Below are 17,774 nucleotides of genomic sequence, written 5' to 3' on the forward strand. Positions count from 1 at the left end.
GTTCCTTCCTTGCCAGTCCCCAAAAGTGTATAGTTTACTCAGTTGTGGTATCAGTATATACCTGAGTATGTAGTTTTGATTTGCTATAAATTATAATAATTTTTCAGATTATGGTTTGAGAGTCAAAATGAATATGCATAGCTTATTGTGAAAGGATTACTTTTAATGGATGTGTATAATTTAGTGAGAGAATAGTCTGGCATGTACAGATTTAAATTAATTTAAAAATTTAGATCCAGGATTCAATTTACACATCATGGGGAAGGTATCATTCATTTAGAACATGGTTACCCTTCCCCCACAAGCTGTTGGATGATGTCCAGCTTTAACAACCTACGCATTTGTGCTCACTTTGTTTTCCCTAATGGAACGAGCAAGTACTTTTGCCCTTGATATTCTTATAAACATCCAGTATCATTGGATTATTGTTTCATATTGAAGACCATTGCCATTCTCTTTCTTCTTTCTCTCTCTGAATTGAGTGATTCTTTTATCTCTCGTACCCCAACAACACCCCGTTTCCTCAGGCGACCAGCCTTTCTGAATGCCACCTTCCATCAAACACAGCTGGACATATGCCAGCTTTCCAAAGGATTCATGTTCAGCTCTACAAACCAAGTTTTATTTTATTTAATATGATTCAAACTTTGGATATGATTCCCTTTTGATAAAAATAAGTTCGAGTGATAGATATCTTTTCAATCTATATTTAAAGCAAAACACAAGCACTATAGAATGAAATTTAGCCAGTTATTTCTAAGATGCCCACTGTGCATTGTGGACAGAGTCCCTCTTTGCCAAGGATCTCTACCCCGCAAGTAGACGGCCCGCTCCGTTTGCTCCGGCAGCCTGGGGCGCCCAGGCACCGTTTGGCTGAGAAGTGTGCTCTCTCTTGCACAGGAGAACAATGTGGAGTTTGAGGCCTGCCTGGTGGCCCAGTGTGATGCCCTCATCGACGCCCTCAACAGAAGGAAAGCCCAGCTGCTTGCACGCGTCAACAAGGAGCACGAGCACAAGCTGAAGGTGAGTGCTGCACCGCGGGCAGAGCAGAGAGCCGCCAAGATGGCTCAAGGGCCACGAGGGACAGGCTAGACAGGAGGGGGAGGCAGGGTGCCCACAGCCCGGGGTGGCCAGCAGCCTGCCTGGCAAGGAGTGGGCATAGCCCTTATTCACCACTCACTTGTTCATTTAACTCACCAATGTGTGTTGAGTGACTTCTGGACCAGAGACTGCTTTGAGTATAGGCACAATAAAATCAATCAAAATCCCTGCCCTCATGGGGCTTATATTCTACCAGGAAGGATTAACAATAAGCAAGATAAGTAAGTAAAATATCCAATACATTAATAAAATGTGCTAAGGAAAAAATAAGGAGAGAGGAGTGAGAAGTACTGGGGATGGGGGTTGGGATTTTAGACAGGGTAGTCAGAGTGACCACACAGAGACATCATGTAGTTTTGAACTGGGAAATGGAATCTGTACTTTCCAGGAAGCAAACAAGATTTGTTTTAACTTTGAAGCGAATTGTGCATTTGGACCGCTGTACAGACTTGTCATCATACAGCAGAATCAACTGATTGCAAGTCTGGGCCCCTCCCAGCAGAAGGGTTGGTCCTCCTGGAGACATCTGATACCCCACTCATTGCCCCCTTGGAGCAGGGCAACAACATCTGGGCGGAGGCTGGATAGATGGCAAGGGCCCAGCAGAGGGACGCTCAGAAGTAGGAAGTCAGCAGAGGTCCACATGCACACCCAGTAAACTTCAGGGTGCCTACCAGTGGGTGGGGTTGGCCTCGGACCGGGGTGGAGGAAGAAGCGAGGTCTGACCCTAGGCTCTCTGTGGGGGCTGGGCAGTCAGCATCGGGGCGCTTCAACAGCGGGCAGCAGTGAGTGGACACACCAGAGGGGAGCTGGTCGCTGATGAACAGTCCAGTTAGTGACAGATTTGCCTGGCAGGTTTAGAACAGGCTCTAGTCCCTGAAGGACAAGAAAAGCCCCGTTTCTGAAGAGTAGGACCCAGTAGTAGAACCAAGGAAGAGTTTGAAAATGAAGAAAAAAGAACACAGCTGACAAGATTTGAGTCTAAAGCTTGGTGGCAGGGAAGCTTCAAGCCAGACCAGTACCCGGTTCATGGTTCATGGTTCCCAGAAACAAGGCAAGAAGCCAGGTTCTAACAGGGCCATGAGACCTGGGCAAGACATGCAGCGAGACTGGCAATGCTGAGCCCCGAACAGCAGCGTCGCCAGTCCTTCCTCTGTGCCCCGCTCTTACACCAGGACCCAGAACCCAGGAGGACAGGGAGCCAGGCAGCTCGAGAAAGAGCACCATTACCCCGGGGAAGCTTCCCACTTTCCCCAAAGGTTAAGAAACCCACACTCCAGATGTCTCTTCTGAGCACCCTCCTCCACTCCCCACCCGCTGCTCCTCAAAACACACTTAGAGCCACACGCCTGCTTCTTCCTTCCGCAAAGCCAGGAATATAAACCTTTCTCCCCTGCCTTTGTGACTTGCCCAGCTGTCCCTGTGAAAGGGCCTGTGGAGTGGAGGCAGACAGAAGGCTGCGCTGGGACAACGGGGTCCAAGCCAGAAAGGGCTGGTGAGAGCCGTGCCCCATGACCACATTTGCCAGCGAGACCACCTCTGGTGCTATATCAGAACCATATCTCTTTGAGCATTCTGATGAGACAGCAAAAGCAGAATTGGATCAAGGAGAGGCCCAGCAGATTCCTTGATAAAGAAAATTGCACATCTGGAAGTTGAATCTGAACCAAGAGCTTGGAAAGAAAAGTGCCCAGGGCTCTAATGTTCAGAGCCTCAGCCTCTTGGTGTAGACCAAGAACCAAGGGTGGGGATTGTGACACTCCTTGCAGAGCTACCAGTGCTGCCTCCTGGTGGTGAGTCTAACTGGAAGACCTTCTCGGTTCATCTTAGAATCCACTCAGGGCCCTGAGGGGTGCCACACCAACCCTGCCTGGGGGAGCCTTTGTCCTGGAAGTGAAGGTATTCAGGAAGGCACTGAGCTCTCAGGCGGCTCCTCGTGGCCTGTTCAGGCTGAATAATGGCACATTTTACTTACATGGCTTTCCCTAGTTCATCAGTTTCCAGGTTCTGGTCTTCAAAATCTGGGGTCAAGTTATTTCCTTTTGAATTCCCTATAGAACCACTGGGCAATGTCTCATGACAACATATGTAGTATTTCTTAATATACTGGGAAGGAAAGTGGGGGCACTCTTAAAGCCACTGTTTTTCACCCAAAAAGTTCCCTGAAAGTTTTACCATGTGGATTTTAATCTCATAGATTTAGCTGCAACAATCTGGAAAATACTTCTACTCCGTAAACAGTTTCATCCAAAATAGTCAGGTTAGGCCTGAATGAAAAATTCTTCTACAGTCACCATTTTTAAATCTGAATTAAAATCTAGAAATGCTCTGAGATGTGAGTCTGTAGTTGCCCAGTGAGCAACATAGAATGAGCATCCTTGGCAACCAAGGCCTGACTTTCCTAATAGCAATAGCTCACACTGGGGGACACTTTTGAGGCAACACTGTACAAATGGTGGTACAGGGATCAACTCCTCAGTTCCTTACAACACCTCTACAAGATCATTATTACAAGTATCCCCACGCTGGAGATGAGGAAACCATGACACCATAATATTAAGATCTGGTCCAAGGATCCAGAATTCAGTGCTGGTGACCTGGTTCAGAGCCCAGAATCTAGACCGCAGCACTGTACTGCCTCTGGCTGGTAGAAGTGCAATGCCCAGAGGAGGCGAGTCCCCACCCTCGCCCTTTCACCAGTCAGCCAGAGCCTAGTGCACACCTGCTGGGAGCTGAGTGCTGGATGGGGGCGGGGGGAGGGGGAGAGAAGGTGACTCAGGGTAAGCCCTGCCCTTAACGGAGCTTACATTTCAGTGGATGAGGTTAAGTCACACCCACGAAGGACTCCAGCACAGGTAGAGAGTGAGCTTCCAGACACCAATGCCACAGAAGTTGGGAGGAGGTTAAAGTCACTTCCAGCTGAAAAGGTCACCGAGTACATCAAGGGAGAGCTGGCATGGGAGTAACCCACACTTTGGGAGGTGCGCGCTAATGGCGGCTTACATCCTTCCCTGCAGGATTTGGCAAAGCTGAGGGGAAGAAAATGGGGATTATTAATTAGCACAGGGCACCGTGGTCTTGCTCCATCTAGTTAGTCCTGAGGACTGATGGGCGTTTTTTTGTTTCTGCCACTGCTCTGACATTTTTAAAAGCTCATCACTGCAGCCCTTCATTTTGGCATGCTTCAGAAACCGAGAGCTTTTATTGTTGTAGTAGAACCCAAAATACCGTTTGGATCACATAGAGCGACCTAACGTGAAAACACAGTTGTCTTTAGGAAATGAGTGGACAGCTGGGGTTTTCCCTCTAAATAGCGGGCCAACCATTTTAGTATCTAGCCATAAATTTTCTCCATTGAAATATCTTTTTAAAAATATTGTAGACACTTCTGGCACATTTCAACAGAACACAATGAACAGTTTGTGGTAAGTCATGTAGATGGTGACTATAGTGGCCACTCCAAATTTCTATATGGGAGAGATATAAGGGCAGGAATGGAAGAGGAAATTGAGAAAGCGTCATTTATTTATGTCCAAAAGAGGCAGAGGAGCCTGAAGGCTTCCCAGTCCCCTGCTTAGTGCTGCCCCTGCAGGTCGGGACTATATGAAAACCAGTTATGGGCTGTGCTATGGATGCAGATGGAGACGGCACAGGAGTGGCTTTAACGCATTACTGGGACTCCAGGTCCCACAATGGTGCATTGGTGCCGGTGGCCTGACCCGCACGGCACACTAATGCTTCTGGGGACTGCTGAGCAAGAGGCAGCTGCCTGCCCCCATTCCACCCAGGGTGGGGTTCCCTGCTCCAGATCCCAAAGGGCTATGGAAACCAGAGGCAGGTGGCTGGTCGTCCCCCATGGCAGCAAAGCTGTTGTGTCTTCTGTCTCAAGCGATTTGTTTCTCTGCTGTTTCAGCTGATTGTATCTGTCGCTGCTTCTAAAAACAGCCAGCAATGCCGATGCCATGACTACTGATGCCAGCCTCCATGTCTCCCTCTCTCCGCTCTTCTCCTCCCGCCTTTCCCCTTTCTTGTCATTTCTGTTGCTGTTCAGATTTGTGAGAAAAGACTGGCCTTTTATAGGCATCACTTGCCAAGCACAGTTCTTCTTTCTGTCTTTGTTAACTAACCCATCACTCACAGTCCGGCAGGGATAATCTTTTGGTCTTCTGCTTCCCTTGGCCAAATTCTCCAGAGGCCTGCTTTTTGCTGACAAAGAGGAGAGTTGTGTGTGTATGTTTTTCTGGCAACTTTCTCTTCTTGAGCCACCCAAAAGGCTAGGGATGCTGGAAGGGGAGTGTGTATAAACTCAGTCTTTATAGTCTCCTCATGCCCCTCTCTGAAAGCACTGATGGCTTGAGCAGATTGAATACTTCTTGTTCTGAGCAAGATGGAGCTGAGCGGTGAGAGGGTCATAAAGAGTAGGGTTCTTATAAAGAAGACACACTTTATCATTTACCAGGTCTTAACTCTGGGCAAGCGAATATGTCAGTTTCCTTTATCTGCATGTAAAATAAGGCTAGAAGTAGTAATTACCTCATGTGCCACTGGAAAACACTGAACACAGTGCTCAATAAATATTTGCTATTATTATTGATGTTATTACTGAGACAAAAATCTGGAAATCTGGTTTCAGTCAGCACACTGAAGAAGGGCTCCTAAGGGCCTATCATTCATAAATTATTGTGTATAGTGAAGAATTAGCCTGAGCATGGGTGCCACTGTCTCTGAACCTCTGAAATTCTTCAGTGGCCTGAGTTTATAATTGATTATCCTAGAAAAGAGTTCACTAAGTTTGGTGAACTATTTTTAAAAGCTGAAAAAACGGCTTTGAGAGATATGGAGATGTGACCATATTTTAGGAACACCATTTGAAATGTAAATTACAGTTAATACTATTTTGTGGTTTGAAAAAAACACTGGGAACCAAATATCTGTTCTCAGGATGTGGTGAACTAAAGCAAATGTCAGAAAGCTACTGGCGAGAAGAAAAGCTTTTGAGCTTTTAAAAAATATTACCAAGTCATATTTGGAACTACTGGGCTTTATCCCGATGATCAACAGAATAGACTGGATCCCCAGGTTTCCTGTCCTATCCGTATGTTTTGTTAACACCTCTCCCAGGTCTTCCTTAGCTGAGTAGGGCCCTGAGTATTGTCCCCTCTGTCTGTGATCCTCACAGGGAATTTGTGACAACGTTTATATTAAAATGTCTTATTAATGAGACTGTGCTTTTTTCAGAAACTATACAAATGCCATTTTTCTTTTGCTAAACCCAAAGAAATATCTGAGAATTATTTTTATTTATGTAATATTCAGAATTTGACATAATTTTGCAATCATCTTATATGTATTCTCTCCCCAATATTTTAAAATGAATTCAGCCCTGACTGGTGTGTCTCAGTGGGTTGTGCATTGTCCTGCAAACCAAAAGGTCACCAGTTCAATTCCCGGCCAGGGCACATGCTTGAGGTGTTGGCCAGGTCCCCAGTTGGCGGTATGCAAGAGGCCACCAATCCATGTTTCTCTCACGCATTGATGTTTCTCTCCCACTTTTTCTCCCTCCCTTCCTATCTCATAAAATAAAATAAAAAATGAATTCATATGTTGAATAGTATGTTATAGGTGTCTTCTTAGTTACCTTTCAGCTCCAAAGTCCTCTGGAAAAAGAAAGTTATAGTTATTCGACAACATTCTGAAAAAGTTGACTCTTTAATTTCCACATGTGGTTGGTAAATTAACATACCAACAAACTTACTCAGCTAGAATGCTGAGGGATAATGATAAAGCTTACTGTTTTATAGAGCTTTTCATATTTATAGAGGATCTCCATGTCCCAATTTTAATTATCTATAGAATGATTGATTTTGAATCCTACTTTACTGTTGGATTTCATTAAAATTATTATTATCATCATCATTATCTTTGTTATGTATTGCCTGTTATGTTCCCATTATGTTTGTAAAAAATACTTATATGGCCATATCATTGAGTATAAATTTACACTTAGGGCTATTATTGGCTTGTCAAAATGCTTACTTCAGCTATTTTGCCATTGATTCATAACAGGCAAGTTAATTGAGAGAGAGAGAAAGAGTTAGTTTAGGGGGTGAAGGAGGGAGAGAAAAAGGAAAGAAGGGAGGGAGGAAGAGAAGAAAATGGAAGGGAAGGAAGAAGGAGTACCTGCTCAAGCTCACAAAGAATTTAAAAATAATTATACAGCCCTGGCTGGTGTGACTCAGTGGATTGAGTGTTGGCCTGCGAACCAGAAGATTGCTGGTTTGATTCCCAGTCAGGGCACATGCCTGGGTTACAGGCAGGTCCCCAGTTGGGGGCATTAAAGAGACAACAGATTGATGTATCTCTTGAACATCAATGTTTCTCTACCTCTCTTTCTCCCTCCTTCCCATCTTTCTAAAGATAAAAAATAAAAATAAATTTTAAAAATAATTATATAGTATTTGACTGGCTATAGCCATTACTAGGAAGAAAAAACAACATATTTAAGCCAATAATCAGCTCAGTCCCAATAAAATTACTGGCAAGGAGTTCAGTTAGTCTGTTACAATGAAGCTATTTGGAAAAATTAGGCATACCATAACAACTTAAAACCTTGAACTGTCTTCATCAGAACTCTTCAGGGGGTCAACTCTAAAAATTTATCCACAATTATTATTGATTACAAGCCCATTTTTAATGGGCAATTCCTTTCCATTTCCCTTGGCAAATTCTGTGGTCCTCTGCTTCCCACTGCATAGGAACAAAAGTCCCAGAAAGTCTGTATAGTCTAAAATAGAGCACCCAGGGTACCCTTGGAATCAGCAGGATGCTATCACGTGCAGCTGGAGCTCACCAAGGTTAGGGGACATACCTTTGAATACTCTCTACACACCTTGGCAGTGCTAATCAAGGACAGTCACAGAACTTCTTTAACACTCTTGCCTAAATCCAGATGTGAATGACACTTCTTACCTCTAGAAGGCATAATGCATACTTCGATGATGATGGAGTAAACCTCAGCACCCCACTTGCCTTCTGTTCTACAAAGCACCATACTCCAGGTATCACTTTTACTGTGGCCCACTGTAAATGGTAAATGTTCCCCTGTGTGGGTGGGACTGCGCTAACATGTTCATATCTCCAAATGGTTTGTATTTCTTCCTTCATCAACTTTTCTATACAAGGGCACAGTCTTCTTTACACTAGGAGCATGCTTTTCACATTCCACTTGGTGTTGATTGGTGAAGCCATTGGTGGTATTTACACTTCTAGAATAGACAGTTCAGAGCTTTACTGTTAAAATCTCAAGTCTTCCTCAAACCAGGTATGGTATTTTATTTATTTAATAGGCCTCAATGATTTTTCTCTTGACTAAAAACTCAAAGCCCCAGACTTATCTTTGAAATGATCAGTTGCTAATGAAGATTGAATGGATAACACCAGAGCAGAGGGTAACTTTTGGCATGTCTGGGCCACATTGGAAGAAGAAGAGTGGTCTTGGGCCATGCATTAAATACATTGCAACACATAATCACCAAAATACCTCATAATGTTTTAAGTAAATCTATGATTTTGTGTTGGGCTGCGTTCACAGCCATCCTGGGCTGCATGCAGCCCACGGGCCGCAGGTTGGACACCTTTAAAAGGCTTCCTTGAAATAGGAAAAAGAGAACATTCGTGTTTACTTAGACTAAAAATTCATTAGTGGTATCCCTCCAGATGCTATGACGAGAGAGAATGCTATGATAAAAAGTATTTATTAAATAGAAGAAATAAAGAAAAATTTAAAGAGCCATCTGTAAGGTGAAGAGATAAATGGAGGTCAAGGAAGGGTGTCAAGGTAAAAAAAAATCAGACAAAATAATAAAATTTCCCTTATTTAACCTCAGTTCTTACTGCTGGATATGTCACATGAGATGAATGGCGAGAAGACATGGACTTGTTCGAGATGGAATGAGAAAAAAATTTGTATTCGTATCGTAGAAACGATCTTGTGTTGCTGCTCCCTGCTGCTGAGAAAGTCTGAGCGTTCCAAGGGACACCACAGCCCATTCTCAGATTCTCCGTTTCCTAATAGGTGTTGGTGTCATATCCCGACTCAAGAAACGACCTTTATCAATTTGCCACTTAACAAAATAAAGCCATTCAAATGATTACTAGGCACTCGCCATCCAGAACAGATGATGACTGCTGATAAAAACGGTGAGAGCCTTCCCTGAAACTATGGGCCACAGATTAATTTGTTATCCCTGGAGAGCTGGCTTAGGCTTTAATGCAGATGAAAGCAGGAAGCTGTGCTCCCAGTCCCTGCTTGTGCCATTCCTTCAACTCGCACATTTCCTCCGGAAAGGAGCTCTGGAGTCCAACCAGCTGTGATGTGGTGCCAGGGGTTTCTCTGGAGCATCAGAGCTACAGCACAGAAACGTGAACCTCGGAGAAAAAGAGACACGGCCTGGCTTGCTATGAGTTGTTTTTCATAGAAATTACAATGATAATGATAAAAGGGGTAGAAATAACAGTGAAGAAGGTAGCAAGTAAGAGGGCTGATAAAGACACAAAGAAAAAAATACACTCTTTAAAAAAAATATACTCTTTAAAGTTCTAATTCTCTAGCTGATTTCCATAAGATGGGAAATCTTTCTAAGTTAAATCAGGAACTAGAAGTCAATTACAATGCACTGAAAAATGCTCCCTCTGGGAACACTGTAGCTTCCTTTGTAGCAATGATTTTATCACAGGCTATGGTAAGTATTGTAAAATGGTTGGTTTAAAATGTAAAGATAGACCACAATCTATTGTTGTAATGGTGGGAACTGAGAGCCAGGAACGCAGGGATACGGAGCCTGCCCAAGACTTTTGAACCAAGGCATACAGGAGCCACAGCAAACCCCCGCTGACACCCAGCCTTTGGCAGAACAACAATGAAACTTCTTAAGGGTAGCCAAGGAGTCCCAACACTCAGCTCCTTTGGCACCAGATAAACTTTGTTTGAGAAGGAAATTTATAAAAGCAGACATAGAATTTCATGAGGTCCGTGTGTTGTATTTATTTCAGCACATTTAGTTTATAAAATTACATTGAGCTGAATGCTCTGGAAAGTAAATAAAACAATTTAGTCTATTTCGCCTCCAAAGCAGACTCGCTTTGGGTTACTGTGCTCAGATCAGGCTCGTGCTTGTTATTTGTACTTTTAGTACCAGGCATATTCTTGGCAGATGCCATCTGGGTAGTCAATAATGACTGTTGAGGTTTCTGCTATCTGGTGGTGTTGATGCACTGACTACCAAAATATAGAAACATCTTATGGGGACAATTTAGGTAAGCCTTGTAAAGCAGAGAAGAGCAGCATATTAAATATAGGACACTTGTCTTTGCATTTGTAATGTTTTGCCCAAGAAGCAGAAACTTAACTTTCCTGTTTCTGTTCTGATTAAAAAAATAAAAGAATTTGTGTTCCTTCATCACAGACTGACAGATGGTGGTAGTGGTTTGACAGAAACATACTAGATGCCAGAAGAAAATAAATCAATCTTAAATTTTATTTCCTCCACCCTCCCCACCAAAATCAAAAATCAAATAATTGTCATATCAAAGTTGGTTTCTTTCATTAATTCCAATAAAGAGATTTTTAAATCTCACTTTCACTTTTTATTTTAATTATATTGAAAGTTTAAACGCAATAGCAATACATCTTTCAAAAAATTAGGAGACTCCAAATAGCCAAAACAGTCTTGAAAAAGAACAAAATTGGGGTTCTCTTACTTCTGGATTACAAAACTTACTACAAAGCTGCCATAATCAAAACAGTATAGTACTGGCAAAAAGCCAGACACACAGGCCACTGAAATTGAATAGAGAGCCCAGAAATAAACGCCCACATATAGAGTCAAATTACTTTTGACAAGGGTTCCAAGACCATTCAGTGGGGAAAGGGCATTTTTTTCCACAAATGATGCTGGGAAAACTGGCTCTCCACATGCAAAAGAGTGAAGATAAACCTAACACCATATATAAAAATTAACTCAAAATGAATGAAACACTAGGGCGAACACTTCACAACACTGGCTTTGAAAATAATGTATTGGATATGACACGAAAGGCACAACAAAAGAAAAAGTAAACAAATTGAACTTCATGAAAATGTATACATTTTTGTGCATCAGAAGACAGCAGAAAAATAACCCAACTTAAAAATAGGCAAAGGACTTGAATATCCATTTCTTCAAAGGAAATATACAAATGGCCAATAGCACATGAAAAGATGCTCAGCATCACTTGTCATTAGGGAAATGCAAATTCAAACCACAATAAGATAGCACTGAACCCCCATTAGAGTGTCTGTTATTTTTTTAAAAAGAAACAGAAAATAATCAGTGTTGGTGAGGATGTGGAGAAATTGGAACTCTTGTGCATTGCCAGTGGCAATGTAGAATGATGTAGCTACTGTGGAAAACAGTATGATGATTTCTCAAAAAATTTAAAAAGAATTACCATATGATCCAGCTATCCTACTTCAGGGTATATACCCAAAATAAGTGAAATGAGGACTTGAACAGATATGTGTACACCCATGTTCATAACAGCTTTATTCATGATACCCAAAAGGTAGAAGCAACCCAAGAGTCCATCAGTAGATGAATGGATAAACAAAACATGGTATATATTTTCAATGGAATATTAGTCAGTCTTAAAAAGAAGGAAATTTTGATACAAGTTACATCATGAATAAACCTTGAAGACATTTGCTAAGTGAAATAAGCCAGTCACAAAAGGATAAATAGTATATGATTCCACTTACATGAGGGTCCCAGAGCAGTCAAATCCAGAGTCAAAAAATAGAATGATATTTGCCTGGGACTGAAGGGAGAAGAGAATAGAGAGTTGCTTAATGGATACAATGTTTCCTTTTGAGAAGATGAAAAAGTTCTGGAGATGGATGGTGGTGATGGTTGCACAACAGTATGCATGTATTTACTACCATAGAATGGTCCAAATAAAAATAGTTAAAATGGCAAGTTTTATGTTATGTGTATTCTATCACAATAAAAAAATTATAAATAAAGAGTAGTAATAATGAATGAATGGTCCAAAAAAATAGGAAGAAGTTAAATGTCCAAAAATAGGGGAACAGAAATGGTTAAATATATTATGATAGCCCACTCAATGGGATATTTACGTAGCCAATCATTTATTGATTGCAATGTGAAAAATGTGTTATGATAGAGTGATAAGTGGGAAGGGGGTAAAATTGTCACATGCTCTGTGCAACTATAAATAAATCAAGGCAAAAAACTAAAAGGAAATATCAAATGCTTTAAAAATTTACATCAGACAAGTGAGATAATTTGCCATTTTCCCCCATCTATTTTCCAAATGTTTTGGAAAGTATATAATAATCTTTAAAGGAAAATAAATTAATAATAAAAAATGAAAAAAAAGGAACAAGGAAAAGTTGTTAAAGATCATTAAAAGCTGTTAAAGAATTATTATTAAAAACTCCTTTTAGTTATTAGCTATAAAATCTGTAATGCCAGATGTTTTGGGGACTTTTGCAAAATAGCATAAAATACCTAGGTTGTGAGTGATTGAGATTCCTAGAAAACTATTACTCAATTCTGTGCTTCAGAAACCACTTCAGGATTTGGGTCACTGAGCAGAGGACACAGAAGATGAGCATTTCTAAAGAAAGAAACTTTTCAGAGACTGTTGTGCATTTGACACTGGGCAAAGGCAACTTCCCAGAGGCAGAAACTGCCTTTCTGGGTTAAAGCTGACTCACAGTTTGGCAAATAGAGCAGCCTCTAAAACTGCTTTCCAAAATGAGTTGTTTCTAAGTGGGTTATTCTTAAAACTTAATTCTGCATTCATCTTTTCTCTCGCTCAGTTGTCATTGCTCATTGTCTTTCAGCAAGTTCCACCTCTAGTCCCACCTCAACGCCCACCTGAAGAAAGAAAATCAGAACAAGAAAGGCACTGGGTTCCGATGTTGCTGCCTGCTGTTTGGAAGGGGCAGGCAGTGGGTGGGAGGAGGGGGGCTACTGTGCGGGAGGGCAGAAGCTGCAGCCTAACCTCAGGTTGCTCAGCTCCTTTACAGGCCGACCATGACCCCCCCACGTACAGCAGCTCAGGGTTGTCAGCTTCCCAGAAGAGGGAGCAAGGGGGACCTGTGGAAGGTGTCCCTTGAGGCGCCGAGGTAACCAGATGATTTCATTCTGCAAGCCCTTCTGACGGGGCCTGTTACTGCAAGTTCCCGTTAGAGCCATTATCCAACCTGTCCTTTGGGGCCATTGTCCACTGCAGACGTCACCGCAAAGTAGTCTCATAAATTTAGTGTCATTCCATGGTGCTCTTGGGTTCCGGTTTAGAGAAGCTTTCCAAGGTCCCAGTTTGCATCTTGTCTGCTCTCTGCCATCTTGGACCATTCTGTTCTGTCATCACTCCCAGGTGGTTCGAGATCAGATCTCTCACTGCACAGTGAAACTGCGCCAGACCACGGGCCTCATGGAGTACTGCCTGGAGGTGATTAAGGAAAACGATCCCAGCGGCTTTCTGCAGGTCAGTACAGTTAGTTTCCGCTTCAGATTCTCAGTCTCCCAGGAGACTGAGTCCACCAAGGCCAGACTCCCAGTGCTCTGGCTAGACGTGGGTCCCTCCGTAACAGAACCTACCTTCACACTGCTGAGTGTGCGCGGTGCCTGCAAAACTGCCCTGACGTCCTGGGAGTCTCTTCCGCTCGTGCTACAAGATTGAGAAGTGCGTGGGCTTTTTTGTGTGTTTGTTTCTGTTTTTGTTTAACATGAAAACGTAATTCCATATAAGTTTCACCAAAGCAGAGTTATTGCCTAAGAATTGTGTCCTTTTCCTGGACAATTTTGTGGGCTAGAAACGTCTAAGTATGCCACGTTTCTGTCTCCTGGACACCTCCTTCTGCCGGTAAATCAGTGCTTTCACAAAGAAGGCGAAGTTTTTCATTCTTTGGATGTCTCACAGCTTCTTCAGTGTTCACTGTTTTAGTGAGATGCTGTGATGTCAGCTGAATTTAACTTGTTTCAATCCCAATGATTAAGGGACCTTTTATTAAGGAATATGTAGATCCCTTGCAACTCACTTTCTACCAAGCTGGCCGAGAGTGGCAGAGACCAAATGTAAGAAATGAAAGGGTTCTCTGCCAAAGAACTGAGTGATACAGGAAGAGGATGTCTTAAAGTGGAAGAAATTCCATTATACAGATTACCATATGCTGCCTCTGTATAAACTATTGGGTTTTAGTCGATCAGTCATAAATAGCATGATCATATATCCAGGTTTGTCTATTAGAGCAATTAACAGTTGTTAATTATTTATGTCACTGCCTCTGACTTACAAAAGTGTCCAGATTGGGCCACCCTCATCCTAACAGTCTCCTCCCACCTGCACAGAGACAAGATGGCGTAAGCCCCAAGGAAGGTGGCAGTAACACCCTAAGAGAGTTGAGGAGCAGAGTTCTGTGTCCAATGTGGTGGTGTATTTCTTAGGCTGTGGTCTTTGATGTGATTAGATTTCTGACGCCCTCATAAGGAGAGTGCACCTGACTGAGGACCAGTGGGGGAAAGGCACGCTCACTCCCAGGATGACCACGGACTTCGACCTGAGTCTGGACAACAGCCCTCTGCTGCAGTCCATTCACCAGCTGGACTTCGTGCAGATGAAAGGTGGGTGCCTGGGTTCCCCCCACCGCCAGCCAGAGCACCAGCGCAGTGAAGACTGGTGCTTGAAGCAGGGTATAGGCAAACAAAAGGCAGATATTAGATTTATCAGTCACCTGAGAGGTGGCTCCCGTCTTACCGTACAATGTAGCTGTGTAATCCACCTCTCAGAAAGTCAGATAAATTCATATAAACTCAGTGCTTATCACTTTGAGAATCTTCAGAGATTTCAGAGGCTCAGCATTAGAGAATAGCTGACAAAAAATGAGATAGGAAGAGAGAGCGAGCATCACTGTACATAAATATAATTGTGTTACAGAAAGTAACCCAGAAATATTGATAAAAATCAAGGGACTTCAGAATTGAAATGACTGCTTTCACATGGATAGACGTAGTGAGCAAACAGATGAACGTGGATTAGTGAGAATTGGAGAGGATCAGGGGCTTGCCAATACTGGTCAGGAAAATTCGAGTCTAGCTACTGAGAGAAAAGGAAAATGAAAAATAAACTTTAACTTTTTTATTTATGTGATTAAAGAATATGTCAAGATCTCTGAGATTTTGGGGTGGCTGAGGAAAAGTAAAAATATTTAAAATTATCTTAAAGAAATTAACTCTTGCCAATCAAAATAAAAACTCAAGCCAATCACGCAATATTTTAATGGCAGTGCAAGTAATATGCATTTGAAAAATATATCTGATAGGTTTTTTTTACTTTTCATATTGAAATAATGATACATTCACAGGGAGTTGCAACAATAGTAAGGAGAGGTCCCATGTACACTTCGTCCAGTGTCTAGCGACGGTTATACCTTGCATAACTATCATACGATGTCAACACCAGGAAGTGACACTGGCACCTCGTGTGTGTCTAGTTCTGTGCCATTTTGTCAGGTGTGTAACCACCACCGCAGCCGAGGCACAGAACGACTGCATCACCACGAAGCGCTCCCTCAGGCCAGCCCGTGGGGTCACACCCACGCCCTGCCCCTCCGCCATCCCCAGTCCCTGGCAACCACCGATCTGTTCTCCATCTCTAGAACTCAGTCGTTTTCTGATGTTTTTTAAGAAACTGATTTGCTCTTTACTCCTCCAATTTAAGCATCCACATAATAAATAGCTTAGAAGTAAGTGCTTCAAAATTTTTGTTTCGTAGGGAAAATCTACATGCTTCCTTTATCAGAGAGGCAGAACCATACAGCCCAGCAAGTTCTAGGCTGTCTGCCGATGGCCTCCATCACACCCTTAGACTCACCCTGTGTCTGGTACCTGTACTTCTCTCACCATTTTAATGGATCTTTGCCCCCTTTTGTCTTCAGTTTTCTCATTTTTTTGTTTAGTATGTTTTGCTTTGGAATGAGGCCTTCATTCATATTTGAAGTAAGTCATGTATAGATTATAAACAAAAATACTTTGCTGCACTAACAAAAATGTTTAGCATTTATTGACCGCTTCCCAAATCGGGCACTCTCCTAAACCCTTCACATGGATTAACTCTTTTTATTCTCACAGTCCTAGTTGGCAGCTGAGGAAACTGAGGCACAGGAAGCCTGAGTTACTTGCCTGAGCTCACACAGCTAGTGAGTGCGGGGCCCCGGATTCAAACCCAGGGAGCACGGCTCTGGGGCCCACGCCTACCACTGCCCGTTGGTGCTGTACAGTTAGTGCCTTACCAAGCGGCTTCGGCAAGGAATAACTGAATTCCTCTCTTAAATTTAAGAAGTTTAATTATTTGTTGCAGCATTTCTTTCTTGTTTAAATTTCATTCTCTAAGACCTACCTACACTGTAGCCTGTGAAAGGCAGCCATCTGAGTAGTGCGTAGAGCGCCAGGTAAACTCCCTTCCCTCGGCATCTCTCTGTACCCAGTTCTTTCAGTGAGATGAAATCATTGAAAGGTTATGTCCCCAACAGCTCAAAAGAGAAAATATGTCACCAAAGGGCAACGTAAGGGCTATTGGTGGAAGAGAAAAAAAGAAAAACGAGCCAACCCAATTAGCCTTGGTGATTGCCTTGGCAGGAGAGGAGGGCAGATGGAGGGTAAAAGCCTCGGGTGTTTGAAATGCTTCCATCTGCTGGCAGAGCCCGCGCCTCCCCCATTCACTGTCAGTTTTAGTCATTTCCGTCTGCCCTCCGTGGAGTCCAGGCCACTTGGTAGGATGGGAAAAATTGCACTGGAGTGAACGAGCTCTTCCTTTGGTACGGAAACTTCAGGTTCATGTCTGTGCACCACAGACCGCATTCCTAAAGCATTGCCACTTGGCTAGTCAGGCAGCAGGCAGAAGGAAGCGTGGACGCAGCTGTGTGTGCCGTCCGCTAGCCTGCACGCGGAGCACAGGATGGCCAAGCGCTCTCAAGGCCGTCATGCAGAACGCACAGCAGAAAGTCACCTGGAACACAAAATTATCCAGAGCAGTTATTTATGAAGGCAATAAAACAGGCCATTTGGTATGAGGCGGGATTATTCCCTTTTTTTCTTTCCTTTTTAACACTTCATCTTAATTTACTTCTGAGAGTAGTATCCCTCTGCAGAGCTAATTTATATGCTTTGTTTTGTGCTCATTAAGTTTAATTAGTTCACTGAGAGCCCAGTCCTCCGTAGAATCTGAGTAATTTTTATCTGTCACATGCTTGTGATGGAAGGAAACGGCCAGCGCTGGTGATGCCCTGGGACTTGATTGGCTTGGTGAAGACTTCTGGCCTCTTGGATATCTGTTATCATATAGACAACTGTATCAGTGTAGTATTAGACTCTTTTAAAGATATTCATAGTTTAATAAACTGCCACTTCACATTTTTACTTATCAGTAAAAACATCTCAAGAAACTGCACCCCAAAATCCATGTATAAATGACCAAAATTTACATACCATGGTGAAACTAACAGTATGTGTCATGCAATACATTTTCTAACTGTCCCAATTGTCTTCTAATTGTGGATTATAGCAGGAAGTTAAAATATTTTCAAAATTACTTAAAATATGCACTTGAAG

General features: G+C 42.7%; 1 protein-coding gene across 6 annotated transcripts in view; it reads left to right on the top strand.

The window, feature by feature from the left end:
• TRIM9 (tripartite motif containing 9) overlaps positions 1-17,774 on the top strand; it is a 93,688-nt gene that overhangs the window by 47,389 nt on the left and 28,525 nt on the right. For all 6 annotated transcript variants that reach the window (XM_054567050.1, XM_054567052.1, XM_054567053.1 and 3 more), the window contains exons 3-5: positions 901-1,023; positions 13,543-13,653; positions 14,636-14,789. In XM_054567050.1, coding sequence (XP_054423025.1) covers positions 901-1,023; positions 13,543-13,653; positions 14,636-14,789 — 388 coding nt within the window. The remainder of the gene's footprint in view (positions 1-900; positions 1,024-13,542; positions 13,654-14,635; positions 14,790-17,774) is intronic.

This window comes from Pteronotus mesoamericanus, unplaced genomic scaffold (genome assembly GCF_021234165.1).
Source record: "Pteronotus mesoamericanus isolate MK-2021 breed Mesoamerican mustached bat unplaced genomic scaffold, CSHL_Meso_final contig_182, whole genome shotgun sequence".
Lineage (NCBI taxonomy): Eukaryota > Metazoa > Chordata > Mammalia > Chiroptera > Mormoopidae > Pteronotus > Pteronotus mesoamericanus.